Source organism: Neopelma chrysocephalum, unplaced genomic scaffold (assembly GCF_003984885.1).
Source record: "Neopelma chrysocephalum unplaced genomic scaffold, ASM398488v2 Primary Assembly neopelma1_96926, whole genome shotgun sequence".
In the NCBI taxonomy this organism is placed as follows: Eukaryota; Metazoa; Chordata; class Aves; order Passeriformes; family Pipridae; genus Neopelma; species Neopelma chrysocephalum.
This window is the reverse complement of record NW_020925569.1, coordinates 608158-627573: the sequence shown is the minus strand read 5'-3', so window position 1 is coordinate 627573 and position 19416 is coordinate 608158. Positions and strand designations below refer to the sequence as shown.

Sequence of the window (19416 nt, the reverse complement as noted above, 5' to 3'; positions counted from 1 at the left end):
TAGAAAAGAGAGTAAGAGACATAAAATAATAAAAATAATCATTGTTCAATATATGAAAAGTTGAAAGAAGTGATTCAGATGCATACAGTGTTGATGAATCTACTGTTACTACTGATCAAGTAAACAGTGCACTTACATTTTTCACATAATCATGCTATAGTCAGAACTACACAATATTAGAAAGAATTTTAGAATTATCTAAACAAACAGTGTTACCAACTTTACATTCATCATTTCATAGGGAAAAAGAAGTCATCATTCTGAGTTTTCACTGTGATAACTAAATTGTTTCATGGTACAAATCAAGGGGAAAAATTATGCTGACAACACATAATGACTTATCATAATCATACAGAAAATTCACCGTACATAAAGTTAAAGGACAACTTTAAACCGGCCAACACCAGGCATTGCTTTGCAGGGAGCAAGTGGTTTTGGCTATAGTATCAAGTAGTAAGGGACAACGCTCAAACAATAGGTACACACAAAATTTGTGCTTTGAAGGTGAGTAGGTATCTGCTTTTCCATGTTTCTTCCTATGAGCCTTCTATTTCTCATCAGCGATGACTTCAGGCCTCCTTAACTGTTACCTGCCACAAGTTGCCAGCAGCTTTTGCATAAGTTTCACTCTAGTCCTTATCTCACATGGTGATGAAAGTAACCATGGACTTTAATTACACTAGCTTGGCTAGGTGTTTTAAAATTAATTGAGCTCTAGTGCTATATAGATTTCAGTGGCATATGCATTTTAACTACAGTGGTCCATTACTCCTGTAACTGAAGTACAAGTGCCCATAAACCCATTTCCTATGAAAAAGTTCATACAGGGGAGCTACTGGATTCAGATTTGCCATTTGAGCCATGGAGTCCAAGTGTCTTTATTTAGAACTGCACAGTGAGTAACAGTGCAGAAAGACCAGGAAGCAAGACATAGCAATGATGGCTCCAGTCCCTCTAGACTGAGCAGAAATGGCTAAGCTGACACCCCATTTCAGCATGGTTCACATCCAAATAGTACCCTACAGACTACAGTATCAATGACTTTTTAAAAGGGGACACAAATGTGACATTAATCCTTAAGACTTCTGAAAATTATTTTTAATATCTACAGTGTCCTCCTTACCCTGTAGACAGTGATAAAACCTGCAAGAATGTCTTTGTAGTAAGTTCTGTCTTCTCTTTTTGGTCCTTTACCTATGGTACCTAAGAATAAACAATACAGGAAGATCACATAGTCTTGCCCTATCTAATTTCACATAGTATACATCTATTCATTGCTAGATGATTGCTCCGCTGCCAAGGGTGCTTTCCAAAGGCCAATTCCACTGCAACTATCCAAAGCCAACTCCAAATGCAACTATCTTTGTTTTGTGAGAATTTACATTTTCCCTGTTCACTTAATTTAAAAAGGGACATAAAATAGCTTCAAATTATTAATCTCAGCTGTACTTATCTGTTGAATTTGTTGTAAACTACCAGAAAATGCATGAGCCCATCAATCCAATACTATGCTCAGAAATCAGTGTGAAGCCACGAGATGGTGCCATCTTAATCACTTAACAAAGACAGGTCTCCCACTACAAGTGTCGTTCACATTACTGGCTATATCACTCATTCACTCTGACTCCTGCAATCTTGTGAGAAAAAAAGTGAGTTAAGAATGGGAAGAAGTTAGGGAAGATCCATCATAACTTCTGAGATGGGCTGATGGGCTGTCTCAGTTTAAGGAGACTGAATTGTTTTGCTAAGGAGGATGAGTTATGAGGTAGATCAAACTCCTTTCTCTCGGCAACCGTAAATCCAAAATTAAGAGGCTCCAATTGAGGAAGTATGGAAAAAGGAAGAAATAACAACCCTTTATTAGAGGATATATGTGTATTGGCAAAACCAGCAAAAGAACACAAAAACAACTAAACAATAATCCTGTACCCAAAAGTCCCCTTCAAAAAAAAGAAACAGTTTGATACTTCTCTGTCCTCTAGTGCGATTCTAATCACAGTTGGCAGGGGGCGCTGTTGGATCACTGGAGGAGCAGAGCCTGCAGTGCTTGGTGTTGGTCAGCAGGGGGCGCTTTTTGGGCTCTGGGAGTCGCTGCGTGAGGCCCCGGTGTGTGGGAGAAGCCGACAATGGAGATTTTTTCCCCCCACCAAGGAGGGGAAGGGGAAAAAGGGGAAAGAAGGGCAGTTTCTTTCCCATGAAACTCACGATGTCTGCGGCTGGCTGTGGTTGGGACTCCCCCCCCTCCTCGATGAGCACAAAATGCTGCCAAAACATGGGATCGGAGGAGGGAAAAAGAAAAAACTACACCCTCCCCAAAAGGTTCCTCTGCAGGATAGGCCAAACCTCTCTGATGAAATCTGGGCAAGTCTAGCTGGCGATAGAGCAGATTGCAGGCAAGCCGAGGCTGGAGAACGGCCAGATGACCAGGTCGAGAGCAAAACAGCCTCAGAGCTTTTCCAACACACATCTTGCCACCGTTAAGGCAAAAAGTGAAGTGCCTCTTTCCAAAGAGAGGAGGGGAGAAAACCCCCCCCCCCCTCCCTCCCCCACACCCCAGTCTTAGAGAATGCAGGTCTGCCAGCTAGTTCTTTTGTATAGTCAATTACCCCCTCCCCCTCCCTTGTTCAACACCTTCTTTTACAGCGGGATAGAGGAAAGGAAAATTTCTGCTTGGATTTTTAGAACAAGTAAACCTATGACAGGGCTGAACCTGCCTCTTCCCCCATCGGGAAGCCTACTGGGTAAAATCTGTACTCTCTGTGTGCTGAATTATTATCTTGAACTAGCTTTTGTTAGGGATTAGAACTTGTATGTTGCTTTGAATTAGTATATTGCTTTGAATATGTTTTTCCAGTCAGATATTATCACTGGAAATCTTCAAACCTTAACCTGTCCCAATTATATTAATAAAGACTGCTATTCTGTAAACTGTTAATTTGAGTCCTTCAAGGGCACTGATAGACTAATCAAACATTAAGGGTTTGAGAAAATCTCCCCTTTTCATGTGACAGCTTGAACTAGACTATTTTTTTTTTCAGAGAGGTAGGTAAAAATAAAATTCAAGCCATTTCAATATAATAACTTGTTTAAATGAAAAAAAAAGGTTTTAAACTTTTTCAACATAGTAGGCATAAAGAATCAGAGAAATAAAAAACATTTTAATGTCAACAAGTCTATACCAATTTTAAAACCAACACAAGATCCCATAATGTAGGATACAAACAAATAATTGCAACCTAGCTAGGCATGTAACATATCTTCAACTGTGTTTATCTACTTTTCACACTAGTATCAATACGAATGACATACTACATGTGTATAGCTTATAAACCCCTATTTAACTGCAAGACATATATGCAGGTTTCATCCTAATACCCCTGTCCAAAATAAATCAGAACTGGGCCTACTAGAAATGTGCATAATCTACTTTACTTTACATTCTGCTCAAAAGGAAGACAGTGCCCTTTTACCAAGATTACATTTTTCCATCAACACTAATTTCTCAGACAAGTCAATTGGTTTTGACTGAAATCCAGGCTTTGTTTGTAATGCCTTGTGTTTCCTGACAACTACTTTTACGAGTCAAGAAAAAGGCAAGGACATGTAACAAAATACGCTCAGTGTCAGACTTTAAATTTATCCTGCAACAGTACTTCCAGATGGTAAGATGTTTATTACTTTGCACATGCAAACACAGTATCTCCAATTCTGTTTTTCTTTCTATGTCATGTTGTTTTTCAGTGCTTATGAGTGACTCAACAAATTTAAAATGAAATGCAAATTCATAAATCTGGTGTAAATTATATTTATAGATACTAAGTATAAATAAAGTATTTATAATGTTAAGTATAGTACTTCATAACTTTTAAAAAACTAGAAGATCTGTCAATATACCAGAGAGACCTCTTTTGTCTACTGATACATTAGACTACAATTTTGAATAAAATTTTAAGATCAGGGAATTCTCAGTTGAAAGTGTTCAGGTGGCTGTTGGACTCCTAAAATTTCTGTTTTGCCAAACTACTGAATGCATTTCTTTGACAATGGCAGGAAGAATATAATTACTCTCTAGTTTGTACCTTGAACTACAAGAACTATCTTTCAAGTTTAGCTGAAATGTTTTATTGATAAGAAGACCTTAGACTTTTTATTGCACAGCAAGAACGGATGGAAAATTCTGGAGTGGTTTTGTCTTTGGGTTTCAAAATGTTTAAGCAGTTCGGGCTCAGTACTATGGACTTACTAGGATTACTACACTTTTGAGCAGTTACTACACTCCTGCATGTATAATTGAAGTAGTTTAGCACGTACACATATTTCACCTTGTCCTGAGGAAAAATATGTGTAAGTAGAGCAAACATTTCACCATGATTCAGCTGATTCCAAAGGAAATTAAAAACCGTGTGTCTCTGAAAGATTTAGAAATAAGGCATCCCTGCACTGTGTGTTTTTGCAGTTATATTCTCAAATACTCCAAGAAATAATTCAAAAATTTTGATAGACCTATAAGATTGATATAATTCTGGTTTTGAGGGACATACTAAGGAGTTCATCCTGCTTTATTTACTGTACTTCATTCTTCTTTGAGTCAAAGCCATTTTGAAAGCACTGTCTGCCACATGGAAGAAACAAGGATAAGAATTTTCAGTGCTCCAGTGTGGGTCCCCCATGGGCCACAGGTCATGACACAAAAGCTGCTCCTGTGTGGGCATTCCATGGGCTGCAGCCTCCTTCAGGGCACAGCCACTTGCTGTGGTGTGGGGTCTTCCTCAGGCTGCAGGTGGGCATCTGTTCCACTGTGGTCATCCATAGGCTGCAGAAGAACAGCCTGCTCCAGCATGGTCTTCTCAGACTGCAGGAGAATCTTGTGCTGTTTCTCCCACATTTTTCTCACTTCTTTCATAGCTGCTCTACAGCCTGTTTTACCCTTTTCTAAATAGGTTCTCAAGAGGTGACTGGATTACTGAACAGGAGTTCAGCTGCGCCCTGTTGTGGCTCAGTTTGAAGCAGATAGAATCGGCTGTGCCCAGCACAGGGCAGCCCTTTGTCTCTTCTCAGGGAGGCAGCCCTCCATCCCCACAAACTTGCCATGGAAATCTAATATCCCGTGCTACAGAAAATAATATATAAAATAATAAAATATAAAATACTTAACGTTAATTTCAAACCTAATTATTGCAGTTCCAGGAACAAGTTGGAGGGTAATTCTATTCTTCCTGCTATCAGCAAAGAAAGCTCTGTGGCAGTGTGGCAGAGGAAGAGTTATGTGCAGCTTGGACTGTGAGGGTATAAAAGCCCAGGGGTTCCTTGGCTAGGGGTCTCTCCTTAGAGGCACTCAGCATAAGCTGTTTCTGTGTTACTGTGTGGGGAACAAATTGGTTTGTGGAACGGGACATCTGAGACTCTGGTACAGAAAACCTGGGGTCAAACCCCTAGGGAAACCTGGTCTGACTGTGTGAGTATGGGGTGTAGAGGGAGTCAAGCCGGAGCCGTCCGCTGGGAAGGGCCTTCAGTCCCAGCAGTGAAGGTCTCTGGTGTGAGGTCTGCCAAGGAGTCTTGTGAATAGTCAGACTGGGAAGTTTCCTGAACAAACCTGCTGAGCACAGAGGGCTTCAGTACAACCACTCAGGGTAAATATGGCCCAGTGTGATTCAGCATTACCCAAGCCGGAAAACAGCCTGAGAGTCAAGCTCTTTGGAGACAGAAATTCAGTTCAACTTGCTTTAGCCATTATGCCAGTAATAGCTCAGCCATTTTTTAACAGCTCAGAGATGCAGTAATTTCTACACTTGCCTAGCCTGGGGGAGAAAAGTATCCAAAAAATCTTTATAGCTATCTTACATTTAAATCCCTTGGACAAACTGAGGGGTCCAGCCAAAGACAAAAAGATGACTGAGGGACTGGAGCATCTCTCTTATGAAGAAAGGCTGAGGAAGCTGGGCCTGTTCAGCCTGGAGAAGAGACGACTGAAAGGGGACTTCATCGGTGTCTATAAGTATCTGAAGAGAGGCTGTCCGGAGGGTGGAGCCAGACTCTTTTCAGTGGTGCTGAGAAACAGGACAAGAGGCCACACGCAGAAACTGACACACAAGAAGTCCCATCTGAACAGGAAGAACTTCCTTACTGTGCGGGTGACTGTGCACTGGAATAGATTGTCCACAGAGGTTGTGGAGTCTCCCTAGCTGGAGATATTCAAGAACGGTCAGGACGCAATCCTGTGCCACGTGCTCTAGGACGACCCTGCTTGAGCAGGGAGGTTGGACCAGATGACTTCTCTGATGGTCCCTTCCAACCTGACAGATTCTGTGTTAACTCACATCTTACAAGCAAACAAGAGTAGCTTGCGCGAAACCCCCGCATTTCCCTTCAGAATCTCTGTACGTACGGAGAGACCACGGGAAAGAACGGGCTGAGGCAGGCCGAACTGCGAGGCCCCCGCCGGCTCCCGTAGCCGGGGCCAGGCCGCGCCCCGTCCTCCCCGGCGCGTAGGGGAGGCGGCGGGGCGGGGGCAGCGCGGGGCCTCCCCCTGGCCCGCGGGGCGGTGCGATCGGCCGCGCAGCTGCAGGAGCCGGGGCGGCAGCGGTGCTGCAGAAGCCGGGGCGGCGGCAGGTGCAGGATGGTGTTTGAGTCGCTGGTCGTGGACGTTCTGAACCGTTTCCTCGGCGACTACGTGGTGAACTTGGACAGCTCCCAGCTGAAGCTGGGCATCTGGGGAGGTATGGGCCTGTCTGCCTTTCCTGCCCGCCGCTGCGTCCCTTCCTGCCCGTCCGGGCTCGCCCTGCCGCCCGCAGGAGGGAGAGGCTGGGGCAGTGTCCCCGGGCGGTGTCCCCGGGCGGTGCCGAGCCGAGCCGGGCCGGGCCGTGCCTGCCGAGACAAACAGGGCCGTGCTGAGCCGTGCTGGTCGGCCTGCCCGACAGCTTAGCCGCCACTCCACTTACCTACAGCTTAAAAATAGCCGTGGGGGCGGGCGGGCTGGAGGCGGTGTCCGCGGCGGGCGCGGGACCGCCGCCTGCGACAGCCCGGAGCGGCCGGGAGGGGGGAGCTGGGGGGAAACAGCTGGCAGGGGGCAAAGAGAAACCCAGGCGAAGTGCTAGGGAGTCACGGACAGCCCGTGCTCTCTGCTGATGGGGCGGACCTTCGCTGGCCTCGGTGCTTCTGGCGGTCGCGGAAAGTTTGGAAGGACTGGGCGGGCAGCTTGGAGCTGGGAGCCTGACCCAGCTCTGCGGGAATGTGAAACTGGCGTACGGCCGGTTTCCCCTCCCGGAAATGAACTGAGCATAAACGCCAGGGGTTCGGATGGTATTCGGGTGTCAGGGTCGTGCTCGCGGGAGTGAGTGACCTCTCTGCGAACGGCAGTGACATCCCGTCTCTTCTTGGTGCTGTCTTCTGTAGGTCTAGAATATTTGTCACTTTTAGCCTTAAAAACCCAGGAGTAAAGCCTGCCTTGATGTTTGCAGAGGTGATGACCAGCTGTACTAGGCAAGGTAGGCAGTGGTCTATAGAATTAAATTAACGTGCCAGTTGTGAAGGCAGGAGTGTTCTGTTTGAATGTACTTTCTTGAGGTCCCTTTAGTAGGTACAAGAAAACAGTATCAAAGGTCTGTCAGACACAGACATGTGCAGCGACGAAGCGACCACTTCCAGTGTGCATTCCAGGTGTCTGTAGCGTCAGCAAAAGCAAACACAAAGGTTCAGAGTTTTTTTACAGGTGTGTTCATACATCTGTAGGTGTGAAGCACCCTCGAAGTATTCCCTACGTGCAATTCCATTCTTAGGTACTCATATACATTAATCAGATTTTGTAAGCTTCTCCTGGAGCTTTTTGCATCATGGACGTTTTTGTTTTCATGCTTCTGTTTTCTGAAATGACATCCTTATTTGGTTTCATATCTGCAGTAATTTTCTGTCAGTTAGTCAAGGCATTTGTAGCATCTTCGTAAAGTTCAGTCTCTATATGGAGTCTTAACACTGCAACATGACGGGTAAGTGCTGGAGACAAGGGAGTAGTCCTTGATCTATAGCAGTAAAGCTCAATATAGCATATCTATTACTGATTAAGTGAGTCTTATTTGAAAGGTTCGAGTTAGTGTATCTTTCAGCAAAACTGTGTCATCCTAATTATTTGATTTGTGTACTGAAGTTCTGAAGTTGTCATAGTTTCTTTCAGTTGAGGGAAGGCAGGTAGAATATTTAATGTAAGATGTGGAACAATGTGTAAATCTTTTGAGCAATATTTATACATTACAAAAAAGGAAAAGCTTATTTTTCTTGCTCTGTAGATTGCTGGTGGTTACAATAGCAGCTTATGCCTCCGTGAGGCAACTCTTATGAGATTAGATGCACTTTACCTGTCTTGCTTATTTTTTTTTCATTAAATCTCAATAAATTTTACTCTGGAGTTCTGATATTCAGTTGTTGTTTTTTTTTTTTTTAACATACATGTAACTTGATTTTGTTTTCGTTATTTCCTTTTCAAGTAGTTCTGATTTTTTAGGGACTTTAGTATATTTTTATTCAAATTAAATTTCTTATTTCTCAGAACAGTGCTTATGTACTACAGCAAAACAATTTTTTTCTCTACACAGCCTGTTCACTTGCTTATTGTGAAAATGGATATATGAAACTACCTGTGTCTTGCTCTAAGAGGCCCAGAACTGCTGTGTAGCATTGGTGAAGCATCACCTGAGAAGTTTATTTTTTTTCCTGGTCTACTGCATTATGCTTTTTTGCAATTTAAACTGTTTAATGGTCTGTGCATCTGCAACATTTCTTTCATTCCAAATATCTCAAAGGACCTAGAAATTGCATTCTGCTAGCCAAAAGGCAGTAACTATTAGTAGTAATAGCAGTAGAGTACTGTTTTTATATGGAGTGCACCACTGATTAGCAGATCCCAACACTCACAGTGTATCTGAAGTCTACTGATAATTTTTTTGGCTGGCTAATTACTAAAATTCTGGAACTAAGGTCTTTTTTAAAAAAAACCACTATTTTTTGTCTTTATATTTTGTGTAAAATTAATAGTTTTTCAGCTTGCCTGCATGCTCCCAAAGCGTTTCCATTACAGCTGTGTGTTTCCATGCAGTGTTTGTCTTTGTGTGACGTGATAAAACTGCTAAATTTTGCATAAATCATGTAGTACTGAAATTAAATTTTCCTAAATCCATTAAATGTTCCAGTAGTTATTAAAAAAAAAAAAAGGCACGTTGTGTGTTTGGGGTTTTTGGTTTGTTTGTTTGTTTGTTTTTCCCTTCTAACAAATGGCCACTGCTTTTTGAGTGCTAGAGCATTGCACAAGTGCTATATATCTGTATCTTAAATTTTAAAAAGCATGTATTGTTTTTTGCCTCTGAATGATTTAACCCAAGGGAATTTATTTTTTTTTTAAATGCTGTAGGGAGCAAGTTGTGATCTAGTGGTATTTTATAGCTGGCCTGTTTAAATTAAGACTGGTAACCTGTTGATAGACTCTTAAAATATGTATAACACCTAATTTTAGAGAGGTTTCAGCTTCTGTAAATTTGAGAGCTTAATTAATGAGTTTTTAATGAGCATGCTTAATATTAACTTTGGTTTTTCATAAATGAGAGAATTCATCATATCATATTAAAGCTATCCAGCTATGTAGTAAAGTTGTGTGATGCTGCTGCTCAAACAAAATACTTGAACACAGAAATAACTACAGAAATGTTTTAATTCTTTTTCTTGTTAAAAAGCTCTCAGATTGAAGGGTAAAAATGTAGACAGTCTCAATACTAAAGGAAGATGTGATATGTGGAAACACTCATGGCTCAGATTGTTGCAAGAAATGAATGACCTGAAATATAAAAGGCAGTGCATAAAGAAGAAAGAAGGACAGCCTATACAAGTGAAAACAAATGTAACTTAAACATATAAGGCCAGTATTGGAAAGGCCAAGACTCAGAAAAGAACGTAACAGGGAAGGAAATCGTATTCCTAAATAACTCCATTATATAAAGCAGGGTAAAAGGCTACTTTGGTAGGCAGCTATCACAGAAAGCAATGGCTGGTGGGAAGGACTGTGCTTTAAACCTCTTCTTGTTCTGGCCTTCGCTTAGATAGTTTCAATGAGCTGTGTTAACAAGTGTTCAAGTACTTGGCTTAGATAAAAGGTTAGATAAGTATTTAGGTAAGTTAGATATTTTTTAATGTTCTAGACCTAGTAAAGTTATACTTCAATACCTGAAAAAATTCTTGCAGCAAGGTGAGATGTATACAGTTATCTTAGACAGGAAGTGCCAGTGAGGTTTCCAAACAGTACAGAGATCAAACACTTTCATCAAAGTTCATGATGCCACTGTTTTCTTTTGACTGTGTCTAAATAACTTTTCATTCAGTGTCTTGGCCAGACCCTCTGTACTGCCCTTTAAAATACTTAATTCTGTATTGACTTGGAACACCTGCTTATTAGGTAATGTCTCAAGCATATTTTTCTTCACTTTTTATTTGAATATATGGTGCCTCTTATCAGGGCATCTCTGTTATTAAGATGATATAGGCACATAATTGACACATTTGTAAGCATACAAACACTTTTTATTTTTTCTTTTGATTGCAGCTACTGTTATAGTAAAGGATAACTAGTTTTGCATACCTTGCCTTGTCTAGGTATACGAGGTGCAATCATATAGCAGATGCAACCTCCCCCCTCCCCTTACATAATGGTAATTTGAATTCACTTGGGGGATATATAGTATCTAATCGTTCTTGCTGCCTTTAATGACCTGTTTCACAATAGAAGGTACGCTTAAACAGGAATAATTATCAGCATAAACGTAAGTAGGAAAAGCCTGGCAAAGGCAGCTGTTTGTATAAGTGGCCAGGAGGGTTCACTAGCTGACAATGCTGTTGGTAAAAAGTAGAAATGCTGTTGAAATATGTGAGCAGGAGTGTTGAGTATTGATCAGATTCCAGCTGAAGTGTTTTCAGTTTCTGATCTTTCATCTCTGTTTCTCTCATCTGCCTTCCTTCTCCCCACCCCTTATTTACAGGACAGCACAGATTAATTAGGTAAAATCTGCAGATTTTTATGTGGATTAATTTTCTTTGCCCTCTTTAACTTCTGTTTACAACCATAAGAAAATTTCAGTTAGACCTCTTTGCTGAAATGTTTTACTGAGTGTTACTGTGTTTACTGAGTGTGTTACTTCTTGCAAGCTAAATCCTTGGTAGTAGACGTTGGTTCATGCACTCAAATCCATGAAGTTATCTTGAGTATCTAAAATTAAAACTATGAACCTATTTATTCCAGTATTTTGACAACTGTTTGCTTTTGTTGAATTGTTTACAATGTCTAGAGATCAGTAAACATAAGAATTTGCTTTATAATGTAGCCTAAATAAATCCCAGACTGTGATATAAGTATTTATAAAGTTCTGGCTTTTATTATTGTTTTGGCTGCTAACCTGCATGTTTAAACCTAGATATTTATACAACTCCAACAACTTGTATATACAGTTTTCAAGGTTCCTTAACTGAGTAATTTTTAACCATGCACTGGATGCATTTCTGTCATTGAAACATCCAATTGCTCCCAATAGGGATACACCACCCCTGCCAAAAAAAACCCAACCAACCAACAACAGAAACAAACAATCAAATCCTGATGTATTTTTATATTCTTGCAATTAAAGTCTATTGTCAGTGCTCCAAGATAGTAAAATTCATTAGCTGTGTTATGTCCTGTAACAAGCCTCCTTGATTTTTCTGTTTATGAGGGCTTTTGGTTTTTTTGCCTCCTACCCCGAACAGAGCAGTCAGGATTCAGTGCAGTTGCACTGAAATCTATGTTTCATTGCAAGTGAAATGGCTGAGTGTGATAAAGACTAAATTTTGGCAATCAAAGAGAATACTGACAGGGTCAGTAGCTGCATTTCAAATTGTGAGTGTGAGTGCAAGCTTTCCAAGGTGTGGTGGCTTTGGAGATAGGAATGTTTAGTCAATCTCTTATGTTCCCTCTCAAGTGTAGGAAGAAGAAAGGTTGCATAAATATACAAAACATAGCACCTCTTTTTTTAGCCTTTTGTGTGCTTTGGTAGTCCATTCACTGTGGTCAGACCCTCAATCAAGGTTTTTGTAAGTAAACTGTTATATTTTAATAAATGTGTTTCAGTAATTTTGTACTGAAAGTGAGATATTTTGAGTTTTACTAATAGCTATCTCTTCTAATGATTTTAACTAAAACCTTAAACTTTTTGACTGTAAAGTCATAAATATAGGAAAAACAGTGAAGAATTATGTACCACACTTCCAAATCCCAGCATTTGATGTAGAATTGTCAAAGTCTTTGTGTTTGAAACATTACCGATACCATGTTTATTCTCTGCCATTATGATGTGCTCAGGTAAAATGAGAAATAATTCTGCCATCTCAAAGTATTGTTTGTAAATTGCTTAAGATAATCCTTACTTTGCAGTACTTTGGTTTTGGAAGCATCAGGGCCCCCAGATTATTTTAACTTAATTAATTGTTAAAAATTACTCAGCTGAAATGTGACGTGTCAGACCCTTGATAAATGAGAGGGCATGTTGACTTAGCAATCAGTGAAGAAACTCAACCTAGTTAAACTGCTTCTTGTGTTGTCTTATGGTTTCCATGTCAGTGTTTTTACATGGCTCAACTGACATGCAGAAATTGCATGTTGTGACCTGTTGTGCCTGGTAATTTGGTTACAAACCTGAACCTTTGCTCTGGATACCATTAGGATTACTTGCTATGAATATAATTACAATTATAGTGATGTCTTCTTGGAGAAGCAAATAGGGGTTATTTTTTAGTGTTAAAATAGTCTCTGCAGAGTAAGCTTTATCAGGGAATAAGTTTAGAATAGAATTGAACACAGTGATATATAAAAATGTCACCTTATTATTACCTACAAAGACTGTGTAGTTATAGTTACTAGAGTAGTTATAGACTACTGTTGGGACTGCTGTCTTTGCCTGTATATTTTTTTCTCTTTTCTATTATTCCTGGCAAGATGTATGTATTGTAAGGCTTAAAAGCAGAGCCACCAGATATCAAAAAACATCCTTCTGCACGTAGTATTTCTCTGGAGAGGCTGATGTCAGCATTGGTCATTGGTCACAGCCAGCATAGCTTCTTGAGAGGGAAGTCCTGCTTATCCAACCTGATTTCCTTTTATATAACCCACCTAGTTGATCAAGGGAAGCCAGTTGATATAATCTTTTTGGATTTCATTAAAGCTTTCAACAATGTCTCTCACAAGATTCTACTGGACAAAAGATCCAGCACACAGCTGGGTAAACACATCGTGTGGTGGGTGAGCAATGGGCTCATGGATCAAGCGCAGAGGGTAATAGTGAATGGGGTGACGTCAGACTGGTGACCTGTCACTAGTGGGGCTCCATAGGGCTCCATCTTGGGCCCCGTGCCCTTCAACATCTTCATAAATGATAGAATGCAGGACTAGAACAGTTGCTAAGTAAGTCTGCAGATGGCACAAAAGTGGGAGGAGCTGTTGACTCCTTTGAAGGCAGGGAGGCCCTGCAGAGAGACCTCAACAAATTAGAGGACTGGGCACTCACCAACCATATGAAGTTCAACAAGGGCAAATGCCGGATTCTGCACCTGAGGCAACCCTGAATGTTTGTGTAGACTGGGGAATGAGATGCTGAAAAGCAGTGCTGTGGAAAGGGACCTGGGGGTCCTGGTAATGGCAAGTTGAATATGAGTCAGCAGTGCCCTGGCAGCCAGGAGGGCCAACCGTGTCCTGGGGGGCATCAGGCAAAGCATCACCATTCGGTCGAGGGAGGGGATTGTCCCACTGCTCTGCAGTGAGGTGGCCTCACCTTGAACACTGTGTGCAGTTTTGGGCACCACAACATGGGGAAGATATTAAGCTCTTAGAGAGTGTCCAAAGGAGGGCAACAGAGATGGTGAAGGGCCTTGAGGGGAAGCTGTATGAGGAGCAGCTGAGGTCACTTGGTGTGTTCAGCCTGGAGAGGAGGACATTGAGAGAAAACCTCGTGGCAGTCTAGAACTTCCTCGTGAGGGGCAGAGGAGGGGCAGGCACTGATCTCTTATCTGTGGTGGCCAGTGACAGGACTTGAGGGAATGGCCTGAAGTTGCATCAGTGGAGGTTTAGGTTGGATACTAGAAAAATGTTCTTCACCCAGAGGGTGGTCGAGCACTGGGACAGGCTCCCCATGGAAGTGGTCACAGCACCAAGCCAGACAAAGGTCAAGAAGCATTTGGATGAAACTCTCAGGCACATGATGTGACTCTTGGGCATGTTCCTGTGTAGGGTCAAGAGTTGGACTTGATGATCCTGATGGGTCCCTTCCAACTCAGCATGTTTTGTGATTCAATGACATGTCAGATGTATAGAATTCTATTGGAAAGTGATTATAAATCATTGCATTGAAAAAATTAAAAACATTAAAAAATTCATAGTATTTTGTGAATACTACAAGATGGATGGATTAGTTTACCTGATCAACTCCTCTGGAATTGTTCAACAGCTTGACCCAACTCTTCTAATGTATTAATTTTTGAGATTTGGGTCCAATTTCTCAAAATTGGTGGTACTTTGAGCAGTTGTTTAATGCCATTAGTACTACATAACTGCAAGAATATTTCTTGCGGTTAGACCTCTCGTTTCCCCCTATGTTTTGCCATTTCTAACATGCATCCCAAAAGAAAAACATTTTAGGTCAATTAAATCTTTATTTGTAATCTCAAATTGTATTCCTTTCCAGGCCTGTAATCTGCTTCTGGTTTACTGAATCTCACTGATGTCCCTGCTCAGTTGTGTCAGGTGTCTGTTCCATGTGCATGTGTTAACACTATACAATTAATTTTAAAGTAACCGTTTCAGAAGCTCCATCCATCTTGTAGAATTTGAAGATGACATTGCTTCAGATTACATACATGGTTTTTAAATTGTGAGTTTTCAGGTCCCTTCCAGTGTTCCTTTGTTATGGCAAGTGTCTGATGTGAAGTATATGGTAAAAACCGATCTTGCAATTCAAATTTTCTTCATTCACAGTGTACTGAAGTTAATTTTTGTCCTAAGACGTTTAAATGTTAGGTTACTGAAATGCTTCCTGTGAACTTTTGTAAGCTTATAAATAAAACTTGCAAATGTAAAATTTTTGAGAGTTAAAAATTCACTGAGTTAATTTTGCTGGATTTCTACAAGCATGGGAAGCAGATGGTTGAGGAAAAAGAAGCAAACTTTTAATTTCAAGATGGGTCCTTACAAAAATGTTTAATTTCCAACATTTTTACTTTGCAGAATCTCGGGTTATTGTTCATGGGTGTACAAGCTCCATGAGAAAATCTCAGGTACTATTTTGTAGCGTGAATGAACAATGTAGTCTTAATCATCTTTCATGGATATTTGAGGTGTAGGTTATGGATATCTTCCACAGCAAAGAGTCTGAAACCACAGGTTGTGGCACCCCACCGTAACAGGGAAGGGAGCACTCAAGATTCCTAGTTGCTTGTGGTCAAAAAGGAACAACTGAAGTCAGTGTCTGTAAAAACTTACAAAGTTTTGTTATTAAACTATGCACACAGCATGGAAATTGTTATAAGTTAGTCTTTATAATATAAACACACAATGGTATATTTTTAATAAGGGATAGGGTGAAAGAGAACAAAGGAGATTAAAAGAGAGGGTAAGAGAAAGAAAAGAAGAATGATCACCAGTCCTGGCTCCAGTGTCAATGCGGCTGATGGGATGTCCAGGGTCCTGGGGCACATGGGTGCCCAGGCTTTGGGGGAGTACCATTTTATAGTAAAAGTTTCCTCACCCTTGAGTTAAGTTTCTTGTTTTCTATGCAAATGAGTTACCATGTGCAGTATGTTCTTCCAGACCTTTCTGGAATGGGTCAGAGGGCTTTGGGGATCTTTGGTGGTCCCTACTTATTGACCTTTGGCCAACAGTCCATGCCCACTTCTTGACCTCATTCTTGCACTTGTGCTGTACTGTGTTGTGCTCATCTCCAGGAGCCAGAACATGGACCTTTATCCCAGAAGAGTTCTGCCTTACCTCTGTACGGCCCCCTTTTCCTTTCACATCCTGTTTTTTCTCATGGTATGTTCTTACCAACAATTCCTGATTGGCTCCATGGCTATCTGGCTATTGATGTTTAAGACATACACATTAGCCCCCCATGTTTTCTGGACTTCTATAACCCACTGATTCAGACTTTGGAATGTTTAGTATGCACCACTACTACTTTTCTTATTGCAGTTTTACTTATTGGCTTCTTTTCTTTTAGGAGCTGTAGCACTGAACAATCTGGAAATAAAAGAAAATGCCTTGGTAAGCTAGTGAAAATAAAAATAAAACATGAAAAAATTATTTGTGAACAATGTTTTGGGTTTAGTGGGCATTTTTTAGTTCTTATTTTAGGATATGCTGTCTTTTAAGTGGAAGCTTACTGGTTTGTTTTCTGTACACCTGTGTGGATTATCTGATTAATTTTAGATTAAATTTAAAGATGAAAGTATATGCCTTTTTTTTTTTTTTTACATGAGAGAACTCTCTGCAATTGCTAAAAGAATATGTTTAGGTCAAAAGGAATACTGAAAGATTTTTTTTTTCCTACAGCTCGTGAACCTAGAAACTTGCTCTTGGGAATATGTTTAGCCTAGCATGGCTCAACAGTCTAAATGGGTAGCCTAATGTTTGCTTATCTATTATGTTGAATTTTTTTTTCAGTGGTCAAAAGGTAAATTTGATGTTAAGATTATCATAATGTCTTTTCCTGCATGACAACATTTCACAAGTTGCTGAATTGAGCTTAAATTTTCTGAACCATTTTCTTTCAGAGTCAGCTGGATGTGCCATTTAAAGTTAAAGTAGGACATATTGGTAAGTTACATTTTATCATGTACCCATGCAGGAGTTTCTAAACATACTGCTTTTCCTTGCAGGTGACTCAGGCATCTTAAGCAAGTAATTTCCTTACTTTCATTGAATTGCATACTTTGTATGCTCTGAAGTTTGTCTCTTCTGGAAAAAAAACCCTGTTTGATGGCTCCTTTTCTGAGATGGTAAAGTTAAAATATACTGGAGTCTTGTTTAATCAATTCAATGTTAGTGAGAAAAGAGCCAAACACAGCAAAAATTAGCAATTGGGCAGGACTGGATCTCATTCCTTGTCTTAGCAAGACTCCACAACTGATTTTTGCCTTTCACTTCCCTTTCCACCCTCCTTCCTTGTTTTTGCTGAAATGAAAAGTTTTCTCATTGCAAGTTAATTGTCTTGTAAATGTTAGTGATTTCTTCAAGCAAACGAAGTGTGAAGCTGTTATATTTCCTTCAGATCTACCCTGGAAGTATGTATTTCCCAGTGACTGATTTAATATTTTATTAAAATTGGTGCTTGGATGAAGAATGAGAGACACTGTAACCTCAGGATCCCTGTGTTCACAAAACATAGTATTTAACTGACTGGTGATGTATGATCTGCCCATGTGCTTTTCTTGTTCCTGAGGGTGGTGCAGTGGATTTGCCAGGAGAGAGAGTTTGCTGTTATGAAGAGGGAATATAATTCTTGTGAGTAAGGAGAGGATCTAAAGACTTGATAGTTCTGCTCCTGGAAGAACTTGCCTCATGTTTATTGTGTGTTGTATAAAAAATAATACAACTTGAAGGACATTTGCTTCAGATCCACTGTTTCTTTTTCTGTCCAGTATAATAATTGTTTAAAGATTTTGTGTTTAATGTCAATTATATTTCTAATTTTTTTTCCAGTCAACTATTTAACTGTATACCTCAACCTTTTTCTTCTGTGTTTTTAGGTCAACTTAACCTACAGATTCCATGGCAAAACCTTTATACTCAACCTGTTGAAGCAGTTCTTGATGGAGTTTATTTGCTTATTGTGCCCACAGCCAGTAAGTTAATGTAGAGAAAGAAGTGGATATAGATTGCTGGGATTTCATAAGTATCTGAAATAGGTTGATGATGTTTGAATGAGCTTGATTCCTAGTAGATACTTCTAGCAAGTCCAATCACATAGTGGAATGGATGCCTTTAATTAATTTGCATTTAATCACCTAATTTTTTGCTGTTATGTAACTGTTATGAAAATGTAAAAATTACTGCTTTTGAAACACCATCTTTAAGAAAATGTGTTAGGTTTTTTTGGTAGCATACTTTTTTACATTGTGCATTTAGGCATAAAATATGATGCTGAAAAAGAAGCCAGGCAGTTCTTGGAAGCAAGACAAAGGGAATTGCAAAGGATAGAGGAAGCAAAGCAGAAGATAGCTAACCAAGGTAAGAGTGGGAAGTTAAGAAAGTGATGCTATTTCTTTCTTTATTTTAATCCAGAAAGATGCAGACTTTGTCAAAGAGTTCTAGATTCCTGTTTGGATACTTAAAAACCTGTTAGTTACAGTTTAACTGTAACTGCCATTAATACTGCAGAACTGGGATCCTGAAAATAAAAGGGTTCAAGTATTGACAAGGTCTAAGTAGAGCTTTTGGAATACTGCTTATTTGTGTCAGATGTTGCCTGACATTTTGTTTCCTCTTCATTCATAAGAAACAATTTAACTTTGTTTCCAGTAGCAAAAATTGTTACAATTGCAACCTTTTAAATGGTCTGTTTATTTTGTTTTTTGATAAGTCTCTAATGTTTGAATTTGACTTTTGGTACTTTTAAGAAATTTTTATTGGCCACCTTGAATATCGGTGGGTGCAAGTCATACTTTTGAACTACCGGTTTCTTCATGCAGCAAGTAATAAAGCTGTGAAACCTTTTAGTCTGAGGATATAAATATTTCAGATTATACTGAGCGGACATGTTTTTATACAACTAGAGTACAATGGAATAGAAAATCAGACATTTATCATGCAAACTTTATTATGTTATTGTTTTGTTTAGTTTTAAAAATAATGTAAATAAAATATCAAATTATTTTCCTTTAACTTAGATAAAGTAAAAGAGGAGAAACAAGACACTTTTGTAGAAAAACTAGTTACTCAGGTCATCAAAAATCTTCAGCTGAAAATTTCCAACATCCATATTCGCTACGAAGATGATGTAAGTACTTTTGTATATCTTAGCATAAAGGGTTGTGCAGTGTAACATGAAATTAGGAACCTGTCTGATTTCTTTTCTCCTAGTTGTTTTCCATGTTGAGAGAATTGTAGTAAAGTTGTGGCATTTTCATAGTCTAAAAAAAAAGAAAGAGAAAAAGAAAAACTGATAAAAAGCTCATACCAAAATATAAAGATACTTAAATTATTAGTCAACTGTATCTTATAGACTATAAAATAATCCTTTTTTTGTATTTTCCCCCTGCTCTATTAGATCACAAATCGGAATAACCCCTTGTCATTTGGGATTTCACTTCAGAATCTAAGTTTGCAGGTAATTTTATTTTTCATAGTTTGTCTAAAAAGCATGTTGA

General features: G+C 39.8%; 1 protein-coding gene across 7 annotated transcripts in view; it reads left to right on the top strand.

The window, feature by feature from the left end:
• Window positions 1-6542: 6542 nt before the first annotated feature.
• Window positions 6543-19416, top strand: part of VPS13A (vacuolar protein sorting 13 homolog A) — a 99502-nt gene continuing 86628 nt past the window's right edge. For 4 of the 7 annotated variants that reach the window (XM_027670750.1, XM_027670748.1, XM_027670753.1 and 1 more), the window contains exons 1-7: window positions 6546-6716; window positions 16269-16312; window positions 16822-16864; window positions 17797-17892; window positions 18176-18277; window positions 18937-19046; window positions 19317-19376. In XM_027670750.1, coding sequence (XP_027526551.1) covers window positions 6617-6716; window positions 16269-16312; window positions 16822-16864; window positions 17797-17892; window positions 18176-18277; window positions 18937-19046; window positions 19317-19376 — 555 coding nt within the window. In that variant the 5' untranslated portion in view covers window positions 6546-6616. Of the gene's footprint in view, window positions 6717-16268; window positions 16313-16821; window positions 16865-17796; window positions 17893-18175; window positions 18278-18936; window positions 19047-19316; window positions 19377-19416 lie in introns of all 7 variants that reach the window. The other 3 variants (XR_003532129.1, XM_027670754.1, XM_027670751.1) reach the window with 2 other exon arrangements.